Consider the following 21952-nt stretch of genomic DNA (forward strand, 5'->3'; position numbering starts at 1 on the left):
ACTCTCTTGACACTCACTAGAGTATATTCTATACCTAAGCATTTGTTTTAGGAGTCTAGTTGACTGTAAACTACTCCCCTCCTTTTTCTCCCCCCTTTTTTTTTGGCTCCTAGAAGATTGATATTCAGGTATTTGGAAAATTATTGCTAGGTAAGCTTAGGAAGGTGTATGTATCCCTCACATTCTTGGCACTGGGTTTTAAGCTTCTAGTCTAGGGCAGTAATTATGTCTTATTCATCCTGGTATTCCCTCTTCCTTTTTCCAATTCTGCCCATGAGCATAGACAACCCCTAGCTTGGGTCAGCCATTTGGAGATTTGGAACACAATGGAAGCAGGGATTTGAGTGTGGATTTGCTGGTATCTGTCGCAGTGCCTGTCACTGCAAAATGCTGATGCTTGTGACCTGTACAACATCTATCTGCCACGGTTAATTTGAGTCTTTTGGGAGATCATGACACCTCTGCTGCTCAAAATGAGTCTTTTTGGTATGTCTGTGTGTATATGCATGCTTTCATTAAAGAAATCAAATAAGGCCCCAAAAAAGGTTAGGAAATATTACTCTGTACAGATGTATGGTGAGACCCTTTTCCTCTGTCTTCTTTTCATCTTCTCCTCCTATCATCTTCAATATCTTCTTCATCATCACTAATCATAGGAACTCAGAGCCAGAAAAGCAACTCGTAAGTTTATGTTGTTTAATTATTAGGGCTATAAATTTAGAATGCACCAGCTCTCTGATCCTATTAGCCAAACCTTGCTCTAAGATAATCTTCTTAAAATTGATACCACCCAGGGATTTGGACTTTGTTGATTACGTTTCCTGCTAGACTCTGGCACTTGACTTTTGCTCCTTGAATCCTAAACAATGTGGTTATGACCTTGAGGAGTGTCAGTCCCCTTGGGGTTCCAGACAGACTAGAGGACTTTGGTTCTGGGAGGGCCACACAGTCAGGTCAAGGTGTAGGAGGCACTGATGCTAAGATAACAATTTTGGTTTCTTTCCTTACCTCACAGAGATATTTTGAGGCTAACATGATCATTATTTAAAGTTTTTGGAAGCAGAAATGCCTTGCAAATGCCAAGATACTATTGTGGAACCTCAAAATAATGTGGCATATTGTTATACAGATTCACACACTTACACGAGTCATGTCACACGCTCCTAAAAAACAAGTTTTCTATTCTCTAAAATCCTGGTCTGTCAGGTGGGAAAGCAGGGAGAGCTGTTGCACATGCATCCTGCCTGGATTTCAACATAGCAGAGGGGTTAAGTGCAGATTCTGACTCAGGAGGTTTGGAATAGAGCCTGAGATGCTTCATTTCTAGCAAACTCTCAGGTGATGCTGCTATTGCTGGTCTAAGAACCACACTTTGAGGAGTCAGGGATTAGAGGATGGAGAAACCACTGTGGCTACAGATGGAGGAAGAGAAGCCAACAGAAAGAAGGGGAGTAGAAAAGTAGGAAGATGAGCAGAGTGGCACAGTGTTATCAATGCCATAGGGGATACGAGGGGGTCAAGGTGCCACATGTGTGGAATGATCAAGGTAAAGAGGAAGGCAGAAAATCTGGTCGTGGAGCAATCATCAATGACCTTCAAGAGAGTAGTTTCTCTGCAGGGATTAGAATTTAGATTATGGAAAGTTAAGCATGAGTGATCTGTGAGGCAGTGAGGGTTATAGTTGGAATCAAATTATGCAAAATGTTGGGGCCCAAAAGAGCTAAGGACATGGGAAGATAGCCAATGGTATGGTAAAGTGGAGAACGTTGCTCCACCATTTAGGTTGTAAGTCTGGGAGTGTGAGTCTGGGTTTGATGCTTGTGCACATACCAAGTGATAGAGGTGACCATATATAGATTTCTGCAGAAAGAGGAATAGAAAAAGAGAGGGAAAGATGTTGAGATAGGAAACAATTGAAGAAGGAACTCGGAGACAGGATTGAAGGTATCACTTAAATGGTTAACTTTGGAAATAAGGAAAATACGTGTTTTCTCTTATGTAGATAGAAAGAGAAAGAATTGGGCTCTGGTCAAGATGTGTAATAAGTTCATGCTTTAGTGTATCTCTGTTGCTCCAAACATAAAACAATAACAGAAAAACATAAAAAGACATAGCTGCTCCCCTCTACTCCCCCTGGCAACAAGATAAATAACCTGGTGGACCAGAAATGGTACAGAAATAAAAGATGATGAGCAGAACTGTAGCCATTCTCATGCTGGGCTTCAAGTCTGGAGGCGAAAAGTAGTAGGGATGGGAATTTAGCTCTGGAGGCATCTGCAGATCTACATGTGCTCCAAATTATTAGGGGATTAGTCTCACCGCTTGAAGTCATGGGCTGAGGACAAACTTTCACACTGATGAGGAGTCTGGAAAAAAAATTAATGTCATTCCCTGTCTGGGAGTACAGGAAATAGGAATCTCTGAGCCTAAGGAGGTCAGGGAGAGAGGATAAAGATGCAGCCTTTTAGCTGATGAACTGAATTAGGCCACCCAACTAGCTGAAGACTGTTCTGCTATATCCCTAGTACTACCACGTAGGGGCCACAAGGCATCATCATAGGATTAGTTCAAAATTGATGTTGTAAGAGCCCAGGTGGAGGCAATAGTAACAACAAAAACAGCATTAGACAATGATGAGTGGAAAAGGAAAACAAAAGGAAAAAAATTTTCCTGTTCAAAATGAACTACAATTGAAAAGCATTATAGGGTGCCTGGGTGTCTCAGTTGGTTAAACGACTAACTTCAGCTCAGGTCATGATCCTGGAGTCCCAGGATCGAGTCCCACATCAGGCTCCCTGCTCAGTGGGGATTCTGCTTCTCCCTCTGACCCTCCCCCCTCTCATGCTCTCTCTCTCTCTCTCTCTCAAATAAAATAAAATAAAATAAGAAAGAAAGAAAGAAAGAAAGAAAGAAAGAAAGAAAGAAAGAAAGAAAAGCATTAGACATGTGGGGGAAAAATCTAATGATAAAGATGCTCATTATGATGACTTTTATTCAACACTATTCTGGTGATCTTAGCCAATGGAATAAGACAAGAAAATAAATATAAGCTTTGGAAAGACAGATAGATGACTGCCCTAATCATGAACCATATGATCACCCTACAGAGACCATCAAAGAATTATAGAACTAACTAGAGAGTTCAGCAAAATTCCAAATACAAGATCAATAAACAAAAATAAATATATTCCCTAAACACCATTAAAAAATTTAACTGAAAACAAATCACATTTACAATACCAAAAATGGAATAAAACTAAAAAAATGAAGCTTTTAAAAAAGTATAAATCTCACAAAGATATGCAGGATTTTATAGAAAAATACAAAACATTATTAATAATATAAAAGAAAAATAAGTAAATGGAGCATATATTTTCTTCATGAATAGGAAGAACCAATGTAATAAAGTTGTTGATTATCCCCCAACTCTATAAATTAAATACAATCTTAATAAAAATCCCAGAAGGGTTTTTGAAGGTACTTGCTTGATAAGCTTATTCTATAATTTATGTGGAAGAGTAAGAGACAAAGAATAGCTAAAGTATTTTTTTTTAAAAAGATCAAGATTGAGGAGATTTGTTGTAGCCGACAAAAGGCATTATAAAGTTGTAGTAATTAAGACAGGGGAGATAAACAGGCCAAAGTATAGTAATATCTTGTAAGCACTCAGAAAACATGCATGTGTATATATGTAGATATAAGAATCTAGACAGATGTATGGGTATGTGTGTATTTTTGATATGTCATTGCAAATCATCATGAAAGGGAAGAACAATTCTGTAAAGCCACATGAGAAAAAGTAAGGTATAGTATTACCTCCTACCAGTCACAAAATAAATTGGAAATCTAGGTGAAATTTAAAAGTATAACTGTTTATTTTAAAATAGTTTTAGATATACAAAGAACTGTAATGATAGTACAGAGAATTCCCTTATATCCCTCACCCAGCTTCCCCATTGTAATCATCCTCTATTGCCATGATACATTTGTCACAACTAAGAAATCAATATCAGTATGTTGCTATTAACTAAACTCAATACTTTATTCTGATTCATTGGTTTTCCCCCAAATGTACTTTTCTGTTCCAGGACCTCATCCAGGACACCACATTACATTTAGTTACCATGTTATCTTTGCTTCCTCTGATCTATGACAGTTTCTCAGACTTTCCTTGTCCTTGATTACCTTCACAGTTTTGATCAACACTGGTCAGATTTTATGCAGAATGTCTTCCAATTTAGGCTTGTCAGTTGGGGTCATGGGTTTTAAGAGGGAAGACCACAGAGGCGAGTGCCATTCTCATCACATCACATATAAAGTATGTGCTTATCACATGGCATTGCTGATGATGCTCACCTTGACCACCTGGCTGAGGCAGGGTGTGCCAGGATTCTCTACTATAAAGTTACGTTTCCCCTCTGCCATTCCCAATCTAATAAGCAAAGCACGTACTCACAGTGGGGAGTTAAGCTCCACCTCCTTCAGTAAGGTGTCTCTACATCAATTATTTGCAATTCTTCTCTAGGGTAGATTGCTAAATGTAGTACTTTTAAAGGAAAGGAGAATATCATTTGAGTTTGAGGAGGAAAAATCTTCTCAAGATATAGATTATGAATATCGTAAAGGCAAAAATTAATGCATTTGACTAAATTAATTTAAAAACAAATCTATATAAGATGCCATATACTAAGTTAAAAGACAAACCATGGACTAGAAGAACATAATTTCAACCCATGTATCCAACAGAGAATTTGCATACAGAATAAACTTGTACAAATCCAAAAGACCAACAACCTATTATATATAGGCATATACATTACATATATTTACATACACATTTATATATATATGATACACACAGTGAGGAAAGGATATGACTAGACAATTTAGAGATCAGGAAACTCCAACTGAGACGATGAACAACCTCAGTAGTGATCAGGGAAAATGCACCTTAAAAGTGCAGGGAGATAACGTCTACCAGATCAAATAATATCACATAGGGGGATACAGGGCAAGAAGTTCACCCATTTAGTGATTATAGAAATATGAGTTAGTACCATCACTTTGGGGAAACATTTAAGAACACACCGAAGGATTAATATGCACTAAATTATAAGGACATCCTCTAGAGCCATTCTTCTCAAGCATTTTTTTGCACACAAATTGCCTAAAGAGCTTGTTAAAATGCAGATGTTGATTGAGTGGGATCTGAGATTTTCCATTTTTTACCAAACTCCCAGCTGCCACTGGTCCGCATGCCCACACTTTGAGTAACAAACCTCTAGAGTAGAAGCCAGCAGATGATGGTCTGTGGGCTAAAAGCCAAATGTGGCTCCCATCTATTTTTGTAAATAAAGTTTTATTGGAACATGGTCATTTGTTTGTGTATTGTCTATGGCTGCTTTCAGACTACAATAGCAGAATTTAGTAGTAGCAACAGAGATTTGTATAAAGCCTAAAATATTCATTGTCTGTCCCTATGTAGGAAAAGTTTGCCAACTGCTGCTCTAGAAAAACTCTCCCACATGCACATAAAGAGACTTGTGTAATATTTATTGCAACTTTTTAAAAAATATTGACAAAATGGAAACAAATCTCAGTTGGTAGAACAGCTAAATAATTTGCAGCATACTCACATGGTGGATTACATCAGTTAAAATTAATGAATGAGAGCTACATGGATCACATGGATCAACATGGATAAATCTAGAAAACATCCTTTGGGCAAAACAATACTATAATTTGCTTATCATTATATACTGATGTAGCAAAATTATTCAAAGATGCTTGGAAATGATAATCCTCTATTTCAGGGAAGTGGTTAACTACGGTTTGGGATAAAAACAGGAACAGGATCATGGACAGACTCATTTGGGTTCTCATCCATAGCTATAATGTATTATTTCTTTCAAAATTTAGGGAGAAGATATGAGGATATTGTAAGTTGTTAATACTAGTGGTAGGCACATGGTTTTTCTATTCCCTAGACTTTTCAGGTATTTTCAGATATTTCAAACATTTGAAAAGTATAAAAAGAATCAACAATGGGAAAAATATGCTGAATATAAAGACAGGGATTTTGAAGTTCAGGGAGTGGGTGGGAGATGAACATTTTTAATACCTGAGCTTCCTCTCCTCTCAGTGAAACATTTAAGAGATGTTCCAGTGTCACAGACTGTCCTTTATGTAGTTAATTTTGAGAATGGTGAACATGTGACTAATTTTACTCCATGACTTATGTAGTATTTTGAATTTAAGAGGTCACTTCATCCACATCCTAGAATGGAAGGAATTTCCCTTTCTCTCGGACTAATATTTCACTCCTTTCAGCCGAGATTCACTTATGGTTGGGACAATCTTTGTGATGCCAAGGGTGGAGTCCCTGGGCACATCCTCCTATATCTGAGTGCAGCCCTTGACGTGTCCATCAAGGAGGAGTCATAAGAGCCTTCAAGATTCCTTCAGGGACCAGCCTCTTGCTGTTGTCTGAGGATCTGTGTTCTAGGCCTTTTTGTGTCACCCGGGTGTGGATGCCCTTCCACTGTGACTTCCCGTGGGCATGATTCCATGAGCCAAATCACATTTGGGGTACATTCAACCTCAACCCCCTCCCTCAGCATCTGCACACAGCTGGAACCAGACTTGGCACATGGACCAGGTCAGTCCCATTATTTATTTTCCAAGTTCAACTTCACAAGAAGAGGTACTCCATTCTGAAGTTGGGGAACAGTTCCATACTCTTAGCCAGGATGCATGCAGGAGGAACATTTCAGTTCCAAGAACATTTTTGTATCCCTTGGAATCCTTTGTAGCGTGTTTGTCAATATAAGGATGTGGGGATAGTTGGGTCAAATCACGTCCCATGAAATATAACAATTGTATGAAGAGACCTGCTAGGTAGCACTTGACAACCTTTGGTCAGGTGCCTTATACACGTAAGCAGTGTGGAACACAGAGCTGGCAGATGATACAGTGTCGCTTTGTCCCCCAACAGCAGCGTTGTAAATGGTCTTCAGCATGTCTTCTCATTGGGACTTTTGTTTTGAAATTCAGTGCCCTCTTACCTATGCGATTCAGTTCCTGAACAATCTCTACTTTCTGAGATAAGTTTGTCCCCTGGATGTAGGTTTTCATCCCCTTCTTTATAACTGTTAACCATGACCAGAGGGAGCATAAGTTTGGTCATGACAGAGGCAGTCAGCAAGGCTTGCTGAGATGGCATTCCCTGGTTCTTTAATGCATAGCCCGTAACCTAGTGCTGGCTTTATGTCTATTGCCAAGTTTTAAGCTCAAATGCTAACGCAGACCATGCAGGTATTGGAAATAAGTGGGGGGTCAGGTAGAGGCTAATAGGGAGTGGTAGGGTATATGGCAAAGTGGAGAACGCATGCCTCTCTAAAATGAGTGGCCACCGCATTGCTCTAGCTGATTTGCACTGGGCAGAAATAGCTGGCCCAGCATTGCCAGAACTCTTGGATTTTCAAGGGAAGCTACAAATACAGAAATTTTAAATGTGAAATCTCCCAAGTTTTAAATGTTGGCAACTAAGTAAAAAATTTTAAAAAGAAATTGTGCTGAAAAAAGACACATCCTAGAGCCGCATATGGCCTATAGGTTAGGTTTGCAACCTCAGAATGAAAGAAGAGCAATGGGAATTTTAAGCAGTTTGTAAGAGAATTTTAAGCTAGGTCATGGCCAGCAAGGCTAGGCATTTTAATGTCACCCACCCGGGTCATCGCCACCAGCCTTCTACTGAATCTGATGGTAGGAGAAGAAGGATCCTAGATAGAAAACAATGTGGTAGCCACATCAGGAGGCAAAGGTATGGAACAAAGTAACCATGGTGCTATCCCAGGGACTGCTAGGACTCCTTGGTGACCTTCTTTCCATGACCTTGGAGAGGCCACCACACAAGCAGGAAATGACGCAAGAAATATCTGTGAGGGAGCTTTTCTTTACCATAATATACTCTTTCCTGACCCTTCTTGTTCACATAGTGGCTGAGGTGGGGAGGGTGCTGGGGAGAGAGTTCTTCCCGGCGCCATGCTTGGTGTCCCAGGGGCATTCTCAGATACTCCACACTCTTGCTATGGGTGTGACTATGTCCTGGATAATTGTTCTTTTCTCCAAACTCATTAGCATCTCTCTCTCATCGAGTTTACTTTTCATCCTCCCTAAGCTGAACTCCTAAAAGTTCTATCAAAATGAAGGAGTCGGTGTGTAGCTAGAGTTTGGGTTTCCTTACTTGGAAGATCCCAGTGCAAGCCACATGTTACTGTAAGAGTGGTGGGTATGGCAGGGCTGAAAATGAAACAGCGTGCGGAAAGGTTAGACCAGACTTCTGCCGGCGGTGGGCAGGGACAGGCACTGGGATGCTTATCTCCCTGGCTAGGGAAGCCGTTCGTGAGGAAAGAACACCTCAGCCGTCCATCCAGTCCTTGCCGAGAGAGCCACATATGAAGCCCTGCTTCCCCTGGAGAATGTCCCTGCCACTGCTGCCTTGACTTCCCTGTCAGCCTCTTTTCCCTGGTTAAGGATTTTCAACAAATGGGAGCCATATTGCAAAATAGTTCATGATAAGGACTTTGGGGTTATGAAGAACTTGGTTCAATATCAGACTCTTCCACAGAGCGAACTTGGTTGGTTGGCTGGTTGGTTGGTTTTTTAAAATACATTATTGAGCCTTTGTTTTCCCACAGTTAAAATGGAGTTGATAATAGCAGCCTTTTAAAGATATCGGGGGACACTGGATTAGCTGTCAGCAGTGTCTGGTACCATCACTATGTTGCATAGATCTTTGGATTCTGGGGGGCTCAGTGACGCATCTGTTGGTAGGATTGTTACAGCGGGACGTTGGTTGGGGGCTGCCTTCATCAGTCCATGCCTTCCTGCAGCATAGTTCAAAACCTCTCACCTCTTCTTACCCCTTGGGGAAAGATGGGGAGGCTGCGGATAGAGCGCCCCCTGGCTGGCGTGGCAGAGTGGGCTCCTCACCCTCACGTCTGGCCTGTTGCCCCCTCCTGCTCTCACGTTCTGGACAAGGATCTGAATTGCCCTGTGTCTCTGGGTCCCTGTGAAGGCACCCCTGACCTCAGCGCTACGTCTCCTGTATATTTCAACCCACTCTTGAGTCTAAAGCGCTTTTCTCCCAACCAACGCCATGTAAGTGCTAAGCGCCAGTGTGATGTAGCAACTTGGAGACGACGAACGAATACACTTGAAGAGGAAATGTTGGGAAATAATCCAGTAGAGCTCCATTTGGTAGTGGGCCTTTTATCAAGGCCATAACCTAAACCACTTTATGGAGTTAGGTAATAAATTTATCATGTCAGATAACGAAAGGAAGAAGCAGGGACCGAAAGGGAAGCCTTGAGAACCCAGAGCCGCGTGAGGAATGTGTAGGCAGGAGAGGCTGGGAAGTTCTCGCTGGTGGATGCTGGTAAGTGGGGGGCACTGGGCTCCCAAGGCCAGAGCGTGGCAATGGGGCTGGGGTGAGACCCCAGAGAGGCATGGATGCTTGGAATCGGCAAGGCTGTCAGAAAAACGAGAGGTTTGAAGGCCTAGCCCCCTTTTGTGTTGTGCAGCAATTGGAGCTGGCCCTTCTCTGCTGCAGTGACTCTTGAAGTCTTTGCGTTTGAAGATTTAACCTGCTTTTGGCCCAGTGGGGCTGGTTCCAGGACTTTCATTCAGTAGTGTGGGTGCGCAGTGCCCTTCCCCCCCCAGCCTGCCTTCCCAGCTTCCCTCCCTTCCCCAAACGATCTCAGAGTCTCTGGCTCGCTGCTCAGGAAACGATACCTAGAGAGTCCCTGAAGACCAGGGTCTGTTCTGAGTCACGGAGGGCCTACGGTGAGCTCTGTGCTGCATGGCTTTGGGGAGAGCTGTCACCAGTTGGAGGAAAAGGTTCGACACGGAGGTCCGTGGGGCACGGTGGGGTGGGCGACGCCTTCTTCGGAGGTGGGTTTGCCCCTCCTCAGCCTCCCCTCCACCCATCTGTGCCTTTCCCGGTCAGTGTCCACGGTGGTCCTGGTCTCCCCTGCCCTCCCCCACGCAGATGCCTTTCCCTTCCTGCTCCAGGGTTGTTCTGAGCGAGAGGGGGAGGAATGGAGGATCTTGGAGTGGTGCCTCCTGTGCTATCAGGATTCAGCACTTAGAATCTTGGAAAGGCTCCACCTGGGAAAGAGTTCCAGAGAAAACAAACTTCAGATCCCGGCTAATATGGGAAAAGGCTCATGTTCACGGAGGCAGCTTCGGAGACCTTGGCAGAGGCTGAGGCGGGCTTGGCCCCTGCCTTTAATGGATCCGACATGGAGCCTTCCAGGGCCCATGATGCTGCGTGGCCTCCAAAGGAGATTTCGCTCTTAAGCTCTGACGTTATGGCTTTGGAGGAGTTGTCCCCGGGTCTAGTGAGCCAACAGTGTTTGTTGTTCTAACTGTTTATGCCATAATTAAGCCAAGAAAGATATTTAAGGGACCAAACTCACCACCCCCCTGCCCCGTCTCCTCCTCATTGCCCCATATCCAGCTGTTTTCCTCTTGGAGATGAGCTGAACTTTTTTCTGAGAGAGAGAAGGGGCCAGAAAGAGGGTCTTGGGACCATCAGGGTCATCACCCAAGTGATAAGAATCATCATTCTGGCCCTGAGGATGGTGTCCGGAATAGCAGTGATGGGCACAAATTCAGAGTGCTCGGGCCCAGGAAGGGGGATCGGGGGCAAACACATCAGGGACAGTGTTGGACAGAGTCCATGGTGATGGCAGGTCTTCCCTGACTCCCCAGTTACAGTTCTTTAAGGCCACAGTGTGATACTCCGAGGACAGTGTATCTAGATTTTATGCATGAAATAAAGCAGGTGCCCCTCCAGGTAAAGCAGTGTTGAGTACAGGAGCAGGGATCACCTGGGCTTCTGTTTCTGGCACTGTGCCCATGAAAACTGCTTCCCCATGTTTTTGCACTTGGGGCTCCATACTGACCATTAATTCCCCCCATGTCTGCCTCTTCTGCCAGGGGTCTTTTCAAACATAGACAATCATGGGATATTAAACTTGAAGGACAATAGAGATCATCTAGTCTCATCAACTCACTATATATATGAGGAACCTGAGGTCCAGAGTGGGGAAGTGTCTTACCCAAGGTCACATGGTGAGTTACCTCCTTTGACGTCTTTGTATGCAGTACAGACCCCTCCCCCAACCAATTTTGATTCTTAAGAGTCTTAAGACCTCATGGAGTTTCCATAGGTCCCAGAGGACTGGGGGATGGCTAGGTGCCCAATGTGGGATTGATACTAAAATCCCTTAGATCAGAGGAGTCTTGCAGGGAAGATATGTCATAGGGCCAAGGTGAGGGGTGTGGGAGAAGCAAGAGAGGGACCGTGGCCCGCATAGGAACAGTGGTGTCACGCACCTGCTAGGCAGGCTGCCTCAGACCCACGAGAGCCCTCATCCCAGGTTAACACTGCTTCTCGTCCTGAAGCTGAGCCTCCTTCTAAACGTCTGTCATCGGCGAGGAAGTTTCCCTCTATCCTCACAAACCTGGCCCCACTCCCTGCAGATGGAGGGCTCCCAATGCCCACATTACTCAACTGTGTTTTGATCTGGGAAGGAGGAGGGGAGAGTCTCAATGCAACCAACTCGGTCTCTTCCCATCGTATCCCTGACATCCAGCTGCCCATGGTGCCCTTCACATGCCTGCACATAGCTTTCATGAAGAGATGGGCTTGCTCCTGTCTCGTCTGCACTCACATACATGTAAACACACACTCACACACTCTCTCTCTCACACACACGCATCGTACAGACATTATTAAGATCTGGGGTTGATGGAGAAACCTCCGTCTTTGTTTAGATCAGGAACACCCACATCTCTGGACCCTCTGAACAGCCTAATTCAGTCCATGGCAGTGTGGCCAGACAGGAGCTGAGCTGTCACGCATGCAACTACCAGTGTCATTGCTGCAACACGTTTCTGTCCCCTATAAGACTTGGCATTATGATACGACCAAAAGAAGCAGCCATTATTTCCTAAACTTTCCACTGAGCTGGTGAACAAAACCAAAAGTCAACGGAAAAAGAGCTGGCAGGCTTGGAAGAATAGTGCTCCTACCCCCGCCGCCCCCCCGCCCCCCGCCCCGGGTGTGGTCAAGGTAGTTGATAGGATTCTGGCTCCTAGGATTAGAAGTGGCCCTCTACTGTCCCTTAACACTGCAAGTTCTGAGAACGCATCCCTCCCACCCCATTCCCCGCCAGTGACCCTAGCGGTTATGCCCCTTTACCATCATCTACCTATCGGCTCATCCTTAGGGGCCCCTCCCAACTCGATGAGGCCACTCCTGCTCTTCTGTGACAATCCAAGGCCAAGCCCCCAAATAGTTTGCTCACTTCCCTTCCTCGGTTCAGTGGAGGCCGCAGCAAAATGGAGTGTTTCCAGTTTCTCTGACCATGCTTGGTTTTAAGTTAATCCCCTCCTCCTGTCCTTCCCTTTTGCTGACAATTCATTTGGCAGTTTCCAATATATATCTGTATCCACATTTCCAGTTCTTCCCCCGCCCCCACCAAGCTCCCTCTCTGTTTCCCCTCCTAGTTTTGATCTTCTTTGGGGGAGGGGATTTTGGTTTTTACTTTATTTTGCTTTTTTCTGTTTTTCTGTTTTTTTGTTTTTGTTTTTTATAGGTTTCAGAGAAATTATGTTGAATCCAATAAGCCTTCCCGGACATTCCAAGCCTCTTAACCATGGCATCTATGTTGAGGATGTCAGTGTTTATTTCAGCAAAGGACGTCATGGCTTTTAAAAGCTCCTTTTAAGCCTCCCTGTTTTGATGTCACCTGGGTAGGCTGGGCCCTCTGAGAGGTGGGAAGCTCTAGGCGCTGTTCTCTTTGGATCCGGGGATGCTAAGTAGAAACTGCATGAGCCACCGGTGCCCCTGCACCCTTTTCACGCCACCGAGACGGGTGTCTTCCCCCATCCGCCACTGGCAGGGCTGCCCTTTTCCCTCAGTCATCACTGTGCTCCTTTTCTCCCCGCCCCGGCCTCCGAGGCAGCTCCTGCCACCATCTTTAGAGCCAATAAAGAGAATTAAAAACCTGTGCACCAAGAACCATCTTTTAAAAAAACACACTAGCCATTCTCTTGCTTTACAAAAACCACCCAACCACCACGAGAAAGCCCGACGAAGTCCAGCCGTGCTCCAGCCGCACTTACCCTGCTTGCAAGCGTGGGGTCTCCCTGGCTCTCCCTAGGACACCAGGCTGTCCTCTTAGCGACCTCATCACCCAGCAACCTCCAGTGGGGAAGAGCGGCTAAGCAGAGGTGGAGACCACGTGGTGAGAGAGGGGGAGCCAGGCCCGAGTCTTGGCACCAGATTAGGTCTCAGAGGAAAGAATGGAAACCAATCATTTTCTATATTATATACACACACATATATATATATATAAAATTTTTTTTGATGGAAAAACCATACTTTTTTTGGACACATTCTCCCCCCACCTTCCTCTTCTCTCTGGAATGGCTCACAGTGAAGTGTGATATAAGAAAACTCCGTGGCCCCTAGATCTGCAGTCCTGACAAGCTTTTGCTACGGGAGGTGTTGCCTGTGAATGGGCCATCCTCCTAGGACCACAAGGGACTGAGGGAGTCAGGGGCCAAGGCCCTTCCTGCTAGTCCCTGCTCCCAGGATTGGCTCTGTACCCCCCACTTTCATTTACTCTTGACTCTGAGAACTTTCGGAACCCAGTGGAATCACCATTTCAAGGCCAAGATGAACTGAAGGGGAAGAGAAGGAAAAATTGGCCTCCTCCAGCCCCTCTCATGGCACCCGTGGAAGTGTCATTGTTTTCTGGTCAATATATGTGTTTACTTTGCTTGCATTGACTCATGCCTTACTCCATGGCCACCCTCTCCCAAAGAGGGGGTTTGTTCCTCCCATTTCCAGCTCGATCCAGGGGAGGGAGAGGGAAGGGGATGCCTATGCCCTGCTTTGATAGGAAAGGCACCACTGTAGGGCCGGAAGCTCTCCCAGATTTGCTGCCATGTTGGCTGAGTGGGCTCCAGGCTTGGCCCAGCCACTCCCACCTGGGGTACCTCCGTGGTGAGAAGTCAGCACAGGCTGTCCCTTAGTGGTGGAGAGCATGAAGCAGGGGGTCTCCCATGGGGAGCTCTTAGGACATGGCGGCAGTGGTGGTTTTTAACCCACTTAAGTTTTGGGGTGGTGGTGCACAGCAAGAGATAGTAGATGGTCTGGCTTTGGCAAATTCACATGGGAATCAAGCTTCCCACTGAAGGTCCTCCTTCCTGGGTCCTGTGGATGGTGGTTCTTTGTGCCAGGTTCCCACTGATTCTGCAGATGCCTCCCTAGGGGTTAAAATCACGAAGCTTTCCAAGTTCCTGGCCCGTATCGGGGATGGCCTCCCAAACACTGTAGTGTCCAGAGTATCGTGCGGGGGTCCGGGTTTTCTCCAGGGCCTCGAGATGTGTGTGTATCTAGCCCCTGCCAGCCCCCGCCATCCTCCCCCCCGCAACTGCTTCATGTCAGGCTGATGCCCATCGTGTCCTGCTGACCCTTCCGCCCAGGGCCTCCTCCCGAGCGTGGCTTTAAGGAGTCAGCTTGAGGATGATGTTTTTTAATTATTGTAAATCATTACCTCATTTCCAGCCTGCCAGGCTCCATCCATCCCAGCATCTTTTATTCTGCCATTTTCTCACCTTGTGCTATGACAATGGGGCGTTGTATTTCCACAGAGACTTCTAGGAGTGTTCAGTGTATAGTTTCTTAATAAACACTTTATTTTCTAATGAAATGACTGCATCAGACCTCTTATTTGGCAATTTTGCAAAGAATATTAAAGACACAGAAATTCCCACATTTCTCCCTCCCCTCCCCCATGTTATGGGATACTCTTTTAAAGACGTTTCTCAGCTCGGTCCTTGTTTGCCAGAGTGTTTACAATCTGTTGCATTGTGTTGCTTTCATTGAGACTCTCCAGCTAGGTCAAGTCCATCCTGTGAAGTGTTTCCTTTTTCTGTAGAGGTCGAATGGTTCACCCAGGGTCACACAGCACAAGAGGCAGAAGCGAGATTCCAAACCTGACTCCCCCAGACACTGCCCAGGCCACTGAGAGCCTTGCCTCCTGGTGGCTGGAGGACTGTTCCGTTGTCTGAGCGGCTGAGGCATACCACGATCCTTTCTTCCGAGCCGATGTGTAAGAGGTTTGGGAGTAGAACTGAGAGATCCTTGCACCAGCAGGTCACAAGGATTCTCCCTCAGATGGAGCGGTTTTGTACCTTCCCTGGATCTTGAGGACATGACCTTGCCCAGAGGAAGACGGGGCTCTGGGCTTGTAGGCCAGTCTGCTGATCATTCAGGGATGGCCCATCCATGTGCCTACTTACACACACACTCAGGTGAGCCAGACTGTCCTCCAGGTCACAGGTGGGCTGCCCAAAGTGGGAGGCAGTGGTGGGGTCCTGAGAGTAACATGTGTAAGTGAGCTGGGCTTAGCTGTCTGCCCTGTGTTCCTGGCCCTGACCCAGCGGGAAGGGTTGCCATGCTTGTAACTTACAACATCTTCCTTTGAGGACGAGGGGACTCTGTGTGCAGGGTATCTGGAGCAGGAGTGGAGGACAGGGGCCGAGGAAGGTTTCCTGGGTGGAATTGGACCTTTGGCTGGACCTCAGCAGCCTTTGTGGGAGCTTGCTTACTTAGCAGGTAACAGAGAGACAGGTAGGGCAAGGTGGGGGAGCTCAAGGCGGAAGTCCCAACAGGGGAGTGGTCAGGCTAGGGTGGTGCTTTTTCTCCTGACCCTCATTGACTTAACCTATTTAAATCGAGCATGAGCCCCCCCCACCCCGCCACCAACCTCACCCCAAATGGAAGGTTCTCTTCTCTAGAATGGCCTGGGAGGGACACTGCTCCACCCCTGCATTCTCCTATTCTCTGCGGTTCCAGGGCTGGAATTGGGATGGCCCGATCTTTGGGACCATGGGAAAAACTTTCATTTTTAGTAATAGAGAGATTTGAGCACTGCTTTGTTCTAATACATGGAGCCTTCAATGCATGGGAGAAGAGAGGATGAATGGAAATGGCCCCTGAGGAGAGGGGAAGGATAGCACCCAGCTCAGAGGAAGGGGGCTGCACCAGTCCTGTGAAGGGAGTGCTATTCCAGCACAGGAGAAGGCAAGAGGAAAGATGGGGGTTTAGAGGTTTGGCATCAAGGAAGGGGGGAGGAGGGCTTTCTGGTGGCTTCTGTCTTGCCTGTGAAGTGCAAGGCCAGGCCTTGTGCTATGAGTGAGATCTGAGGAGAGCTGAGAAAGTCTGCCTCTGTCCAGCGGAGGAGACAGGTGGGTGGCAGGTGAAGCACAGAGCATTGTCAGGTGAACGAGGACCAGCTGAGAAGGGAGAGCAGTGTTCAGTGTCCGGGACTCTGTGTTCCATGTTTCCTGCTGGGCCCTGAAGTCCCAGGCATTTGCCCCAACGTTAGAGCCTCTGGGGCCGTTACAGCTGGCACGGGGCAGACCCAGAGAGTGGAACCCAGCCCAGAGGGACCCTGGGTTGGCCTGGCTTCATGCAGGGAGGCTCGGGGGACCAGCAAGACCTTCTGGGTTTGGAATCTCCCCTGCAGGAATTGCACCATGGTTTTCTTGGACTCCAGCTTGCACTGTGATCCTGTTGTTCAGGTCCATGGCTGACATGGGCCATGAAGCCAGGGGGCTTGCCAGGTGCTTGTCTGGGTCTAAATTCTCGAGGGGGTGGCTGGGGAGCACTGGTTCTGAACCCTGATCCTGGGAGCCTGGAGAGTGGGAAGCTTGAAAACAGGTAGGGCTTTCCAGGGACATGCTCTGGAGAGAACTGGACTCTTTCACGAGGATTACATGACCAGATCCTGGAACTGGTTACTGAGCGCCGAAGAGTGGGGCCCACCCATGAAACATTGTCATTATGTCACTGATGCAGAGCCACTCAAAGCCAGGCATGTGCTTCCCAGGAGGAACCCGAGTCTCCAAAAGCTCGGGAACGAGCCCCAGTTGTCACAGCTTGGGACCAGCAGAACCTGGGCTGGTGTGAGGCCTCCCTGACTTCCCTGAGGTCTTCTGCTCCTGGAAGGCCGCTCTCCTGGGGCTACGCAGCCACGGCCTTTCCCCACCCTCCCAAGGTGAACAAGTCTTTTGGGGCTCTTTGAGGCTAGATGCCGTCCTGAACCTACTTCTGGAACCATCCAAACAGGGTGATTTTTAAAGACTCTCCAGAAAAGAACGTCTGCAGTGTTTTGGTCCCTCACCCACACTAGCATTTCGTGACCCCGAGCACCTGAAGGGGTGGTTGGTCTTTGGTCTAAGATTAATTACCCGGCTTGCAGGTGGCAAGATTGCCAAGCAGACAATGGTGGCATCTTTGATGTTGGGGAGGGCTTGTTGGGTGAGACACCTGACCCTCCAGAGGGTGGGTGAGGCTGCCCGGGTCCGGGCAGGTGCGAGCAGCTTCAGACAGGAAGGTGGTGGGAGGAAGGAAGCTCCTTGCCTGACTCCCCCCCCGCCCACCACCACCGAACTTTCTTGTCCCAGCCGAAAGACCTCCCGGGGTGTCGAAGCTTAGCCATGTGCTTCTCACCCAGGAAAAGAACAGATGCTAAGTGTGTTCCATGTGGAAGCCAAGAAGCTGGCCTCTTGGCCACCCTGGCTCTTCCCTTCTGTGTGGGAATTCCTTCTGCAGCCGAGCTTCCAGAAGCTTCCTTACCTCCACCTCCCAGCTGCAGGTGTGACCTCAGCACAGGTGTGATGGGGCCGGGATGCCTGCCCTTGCTGGGCCCAGTTCCTGCAGGTCAAGCCCAGGCATGAGCAGAGGGGCTCGCGGGTCTCAGACACAGCAGCGAGGGGCAGCAGAGGGTTCGAGGCCACGGAGGCAGGACAGGCGCGGGCGGATCAGAGCAGGAGAGCTTCGTTGCCATGTAGCTTGCTGAGCTATGCCAGGCATGGATTAGGCAGAGGGCCTTCGTTCTTCGGTGTTCAAGGACTCTGAGCTCTGGCTCGACTCATGCATTGCTGTCAGAGCAGTTCTAGAAGGGAGAGAGAATTGAGGTGAGGAGGAGCGAGGGGGTGGCAGGGGGGTGATGCTGGCCTCTCTGGGGCTCCCCTGGAAAGGACAGGAATGGAGGGAAACTCTTGAGTGTGACAGTGGAGGAGGTGACGGAGCAGTGGGGAGCATGGGAGTGAGAGGGAGCCTGGTTTGCAGCCAGATTGTCCAGGAGGCCTGGGCCCCCTCCCCTCTCCCAGCTCCACCGTGCCTTCCCCTGCCCCCTCTTCAGTGGGGTTGATGTGGGCAAAGCTGCTGTGGCCCCCAGGTGCCTTGAGTGGCTCTCGCTCTGCACTTTGCCGTTAGAAACGGGCACCCCTGCACTTCCCACCTCCCCAGGAAACCTCAGCCTGGAGCTGACAGTATCACTCTCAGCTCAGTAAGACTCCTTGATCACCCCTACTTGAACCCAAAAGTGAGTTGAAGGAGATGTGCTGGCAAGAGATAAGGTCCCTTATCTGCTTTTTTGGGGGGTGGTCCAAAAATTCCATCAGGATTCTGAGATCCGTTTGGGTAGGATTTTCGTCCCAATTCCTCCTCTCAGTGGGTGACATTTCCATAGAGTGACCCCAGGGTCCTCTTGGAGTTAAATCTCTCCTGCTGGCTCCGGGAGGTTTCTGCATGGGAGGGGGTCTCCGGCCTCTCTGTACTTTTGGCCCCGTCCATCAGGACACTCCCCTCCCATCAGGAGATCTCTGGGTGTGCACCTCAGAGGGCTCGATCTTTCCCCACCGTGCTGGCCTTGCAGGGGGAAGGGAGTGCATGGCTCGAGTGTTCTGTGTGCTCCAGGGGCTGGGGAGGAGACGGTGAGAATGGGAGAGAAGGAGGAAGTATTGGGGCTGGCCTTGGCCAAGGCCTGCAGACTCCCCGGAAGGAGGAACGAGCCGGTGGGAGGGTCTCTGAGATGCGCAGATCCTGCAGGGGCTAGAGGCTCCTGCTGGCTCCAACTCTGTGTCAAAGGCCTCCAGCCTGGGGCAAGACCCAGTCCACGTGGGCCCACTTTGGGAAGGCATCTGGAATGGTGTGGGGTAGAGGGGAGAAGCAGGATTACCAGATTCTCAGCCAAGAGCCAGAGCTGTAGAGAGGTCCTGGCTGAGGGCTTCGATGACACTTCTCAAGCCTCGGAAACAGGAGACACACAAGCTTCCGGCTCAGCCCTGGGCTTCTCGGGTCACGGTTTTCCCCACACTGCTCTGCAGACAGGAGCTGCGGAGGCCTCCCTGCTGTAGAGGCCTGTAACTGTGATCTGGCCAAGGGCGGAGAGGGCGCACAGGGCTAACAGGAGCAGAGCTTGGCTTCTCTGAGAGCCAGAGACGCTGAGCCACTGAGCCGTTCTCCCCGCAGCCCCTGCCCCCGCCCCCAGCAGAGCAGCGTCAAGTGACCTGTGAGGGTTTGGAGGGACGGTCGGCACTCCCCACTCGGAAGTGGAAAGGGTTTGGAGACCAAGGAGCTGGGCTGCCCCAGGTATGAGTTCCAGGGTTGTGCTCCCTGGTTTGTGGCTTCGACAAAGTTTGGGGGGAGGCAGAGCATCACCTCAGCTCAGATAACACCCCCATCAAGCCTCACCTTGGTAAGTAACACCGGTGGCCTTGGTGGCTAATAGTGCCGACCAGCCTCTCTTCGTGGCTGTCCTTCCCCTCAGCTCCTGCTGCCCGCAAGCCGTTACCACGGCAGCAACAGGAAAGCCTGCTTCTGTCTTTGGGGACCTCCCTGGAGCGATGGGCCTGTTCCCCTTAAAAAGACCCAGGCTTCCCTCCTTTGTCCCCCAGTTCATTCTGCATCGAGAAGGGCAGGGACTTGTCCCCAGGAAAGTGCTTTCGTGGCTGTCAGAGGTGACCGGGTGATAGTTCTTTTGCAGAACTCTAAAATGCCACCTCCTTTTATTCTGAAGCTCCCCCTACTTTTTGGTCTGTTTTGGTCCTCTGGGAAGTTGCTTTACAATTGCAATGCAATGTTCTTTACCCGGCAGGGCTTGCAACAGCCTTTGGCCAAAGGCCATGCTATTCTGACTCCCAAATGGACGTCTCAGGAAAGAGTGGGCCTGGGGCTGGGGGAAGGGGTCACGGGTGCTCTTAAAGGAGGGACGTCTGCATATGGTCTGTGATGCAGCTCTAGGCAAGTACACGGGCCTGGGGAAATAGTTACTTCACACAGCAGGCTCTTGAGGGTGTCGGGAACACAGGACACGGAGAGCCCTTGAGCTTGAAGTTGAGAGGGTTCCGGTCGCAAGCACAGGAGACCTCTGGACCTACAAGGGTCTGTCACTCCCCGTCTTCATCAGCACCGGCTGCCCAAGCAGTCCCCAGGAGCTGCTCTCCACTGCCCAAGTCAAGAAGGGCAAGTCCTTAAGTCTGTGTCTCATGGGCCAAGTGTAGGTGCAGGCCCTCCTTCAAACAGTCTCAGGCAGAAGGAAAATGCCAGAAGGCAGGCTGAGGCCAGCCTCTGTATTTCATGGACACCAAAGCGTCGGCCTTCTCACGACAGAGAGGCTGAGGGGAAATCTCACAGCAAGTTTTGTCGTGAGCCTCGGTCTCTGCAAGCTCAGTCTGGCCAGGAGGACACAGCCGGGGTCCGTGACTCTGGCTGCTTCTGTCTGAGGGCGCAACTTTGGACCAAAGCCTTTCCCTTCAGAGAGAGCCAGATGCCGAGCTGGCCAGTGAGAGCTCGAGTCTGTTCTTTCCCACAGTCAGTGGGAGCAGAGGAGGCACCACAAATATAGAATACATTCTGAGAATGTCCTTCCTGGGAGAATTTAAATTCTTAGTCCCTGTTTGAATGACTCATGGACTTCTCCCATCTTGATGGCTGTAGGTCTGGCAAATCTGCAACCATAACAGGCAATGGCCCCTCGTACCTCTGATACCAAATGGCCGATCTGGTCACTAAGAAGACCAGAGTGACCCACTGAGCCTATTCAGGATGGTATTTTTGGCTGTCTTAGTAGTGTTAGTGGGTCAACCACTTGACCCACTATTGTCTCACATGAACTGATCAGTTTTCTGGGCAAAGCTTCAGTTTCTGCAATGTGACTCTCTCTTAATTTGAGTTCTCAACTTGCAGAGAAATCTTTTCCTCCTACTCCAGTTATTACATAAATGATGTTGTCAGGATCAAGTGTTTCCCTTTACATTGGTTGTGACAATGCTTCCCTAGAGTCTCATGAGATGCTAAGAGCCCATCCTGTAACTTTGGAGAATGTTACATGGTATAGCCATGTCATCTCTCATAGAGTCACAATACACATTAGCATATTAAAGGCTCTGAGAAGTCCTGCTTTAAATAAACCTTTTTATCCCACCACTTTCCCAATCTAATTGGACACAGAATGCTCTTCACTTAATACCTATCTGTAGATTGACACACACACTTTAGGTAACACCGGGGTATTGGGTGGTCAGAGCTTTTTTTTAAAAAGAAGAGTGAAGCAGGGTATGAACCAACCACTGGCCTTATATCAAGGTGAACAACCACCCCCCAACACCTTTGCCTAGCCATAGGCTCAGTCCCTACTTCTGCCCTCTGCGTGGCATAGAGGCAGACATGATTCTGAGAGCTGGTGGATAGTACCTATCCCACCTTCTAGTGAAGAGCAGGAAACCTTCACTGTGGCATCTCAGAAGAAAATGGTAAGTCATCTCACATAAGACTTCAGCACTAAACCTGGCCGCCCTCCCGGGCTGGTGGAGGAGACATCATCTAATGGTAGGACACAGAAATGAAGACCTGGAGCCCAGTCTCAGCACCACCACTAGCAAAATGGCTTGGGGTAAGTTACTTTTCCTTGTTCCATATTTGTTTCTGAGCTTGCTAATCCTCAGATACAAAGAGTGTACCTAGTCAGGTGCCCCAAATGCCAGATCCCCATGAATCGCTATTGTCTCCTGTAGGGGA

General features: G+C 48.2%; 1 protein-coding gene across 4 annotated transcripts in view; it reads left to right on the plus strand.

Annotated features, from left to right (window-relative positions):
• Positions 1-21952, plus strand: part of NTRK3 (neurotrophic receptor tyrosine kinase 3) — a 388753-nt gene that overhangs the window by 265746 nt on the left and 101055 nt on the right. The window contains exons 13-14 of one of the 4 annotated variants that reach the window (XM_011225398.3): positions 11005-11139; positions 12669-14784. The exons of 2 other annotated variants lie outside the window; for them this stretch is intronic. In XM_011225398.3, coding sequence (XP_011223700.1) covers positions 11005-11139; positions 12669-12787 — 254 coding nt within the window. In that variant the 3' untranslated portion in view covers positions 12788-14784. Of the gene's footprint in view, positions 1-11004; positions 11140-12668; positions 14785-21952 lie in introns of those variants that run through there. One more of the 4 variants, XM_019800000.2, reaches the window with a different exon arrangement.

Source organism: Ailuropoda melanoleuca, chromosome 9 (genome assembly GCF_002007445.2).
Source record: "Ailuropoda melanoleuca isolate Jingjing chromosome 9, ASM200744v2, whole genome shotgun sequence".
NCBI lineage: Eukaryota > Metazoa > Chordata > Mammalia > Carnivora > Ursidae > Ailuropoda > Ailuropoda melanoleuca.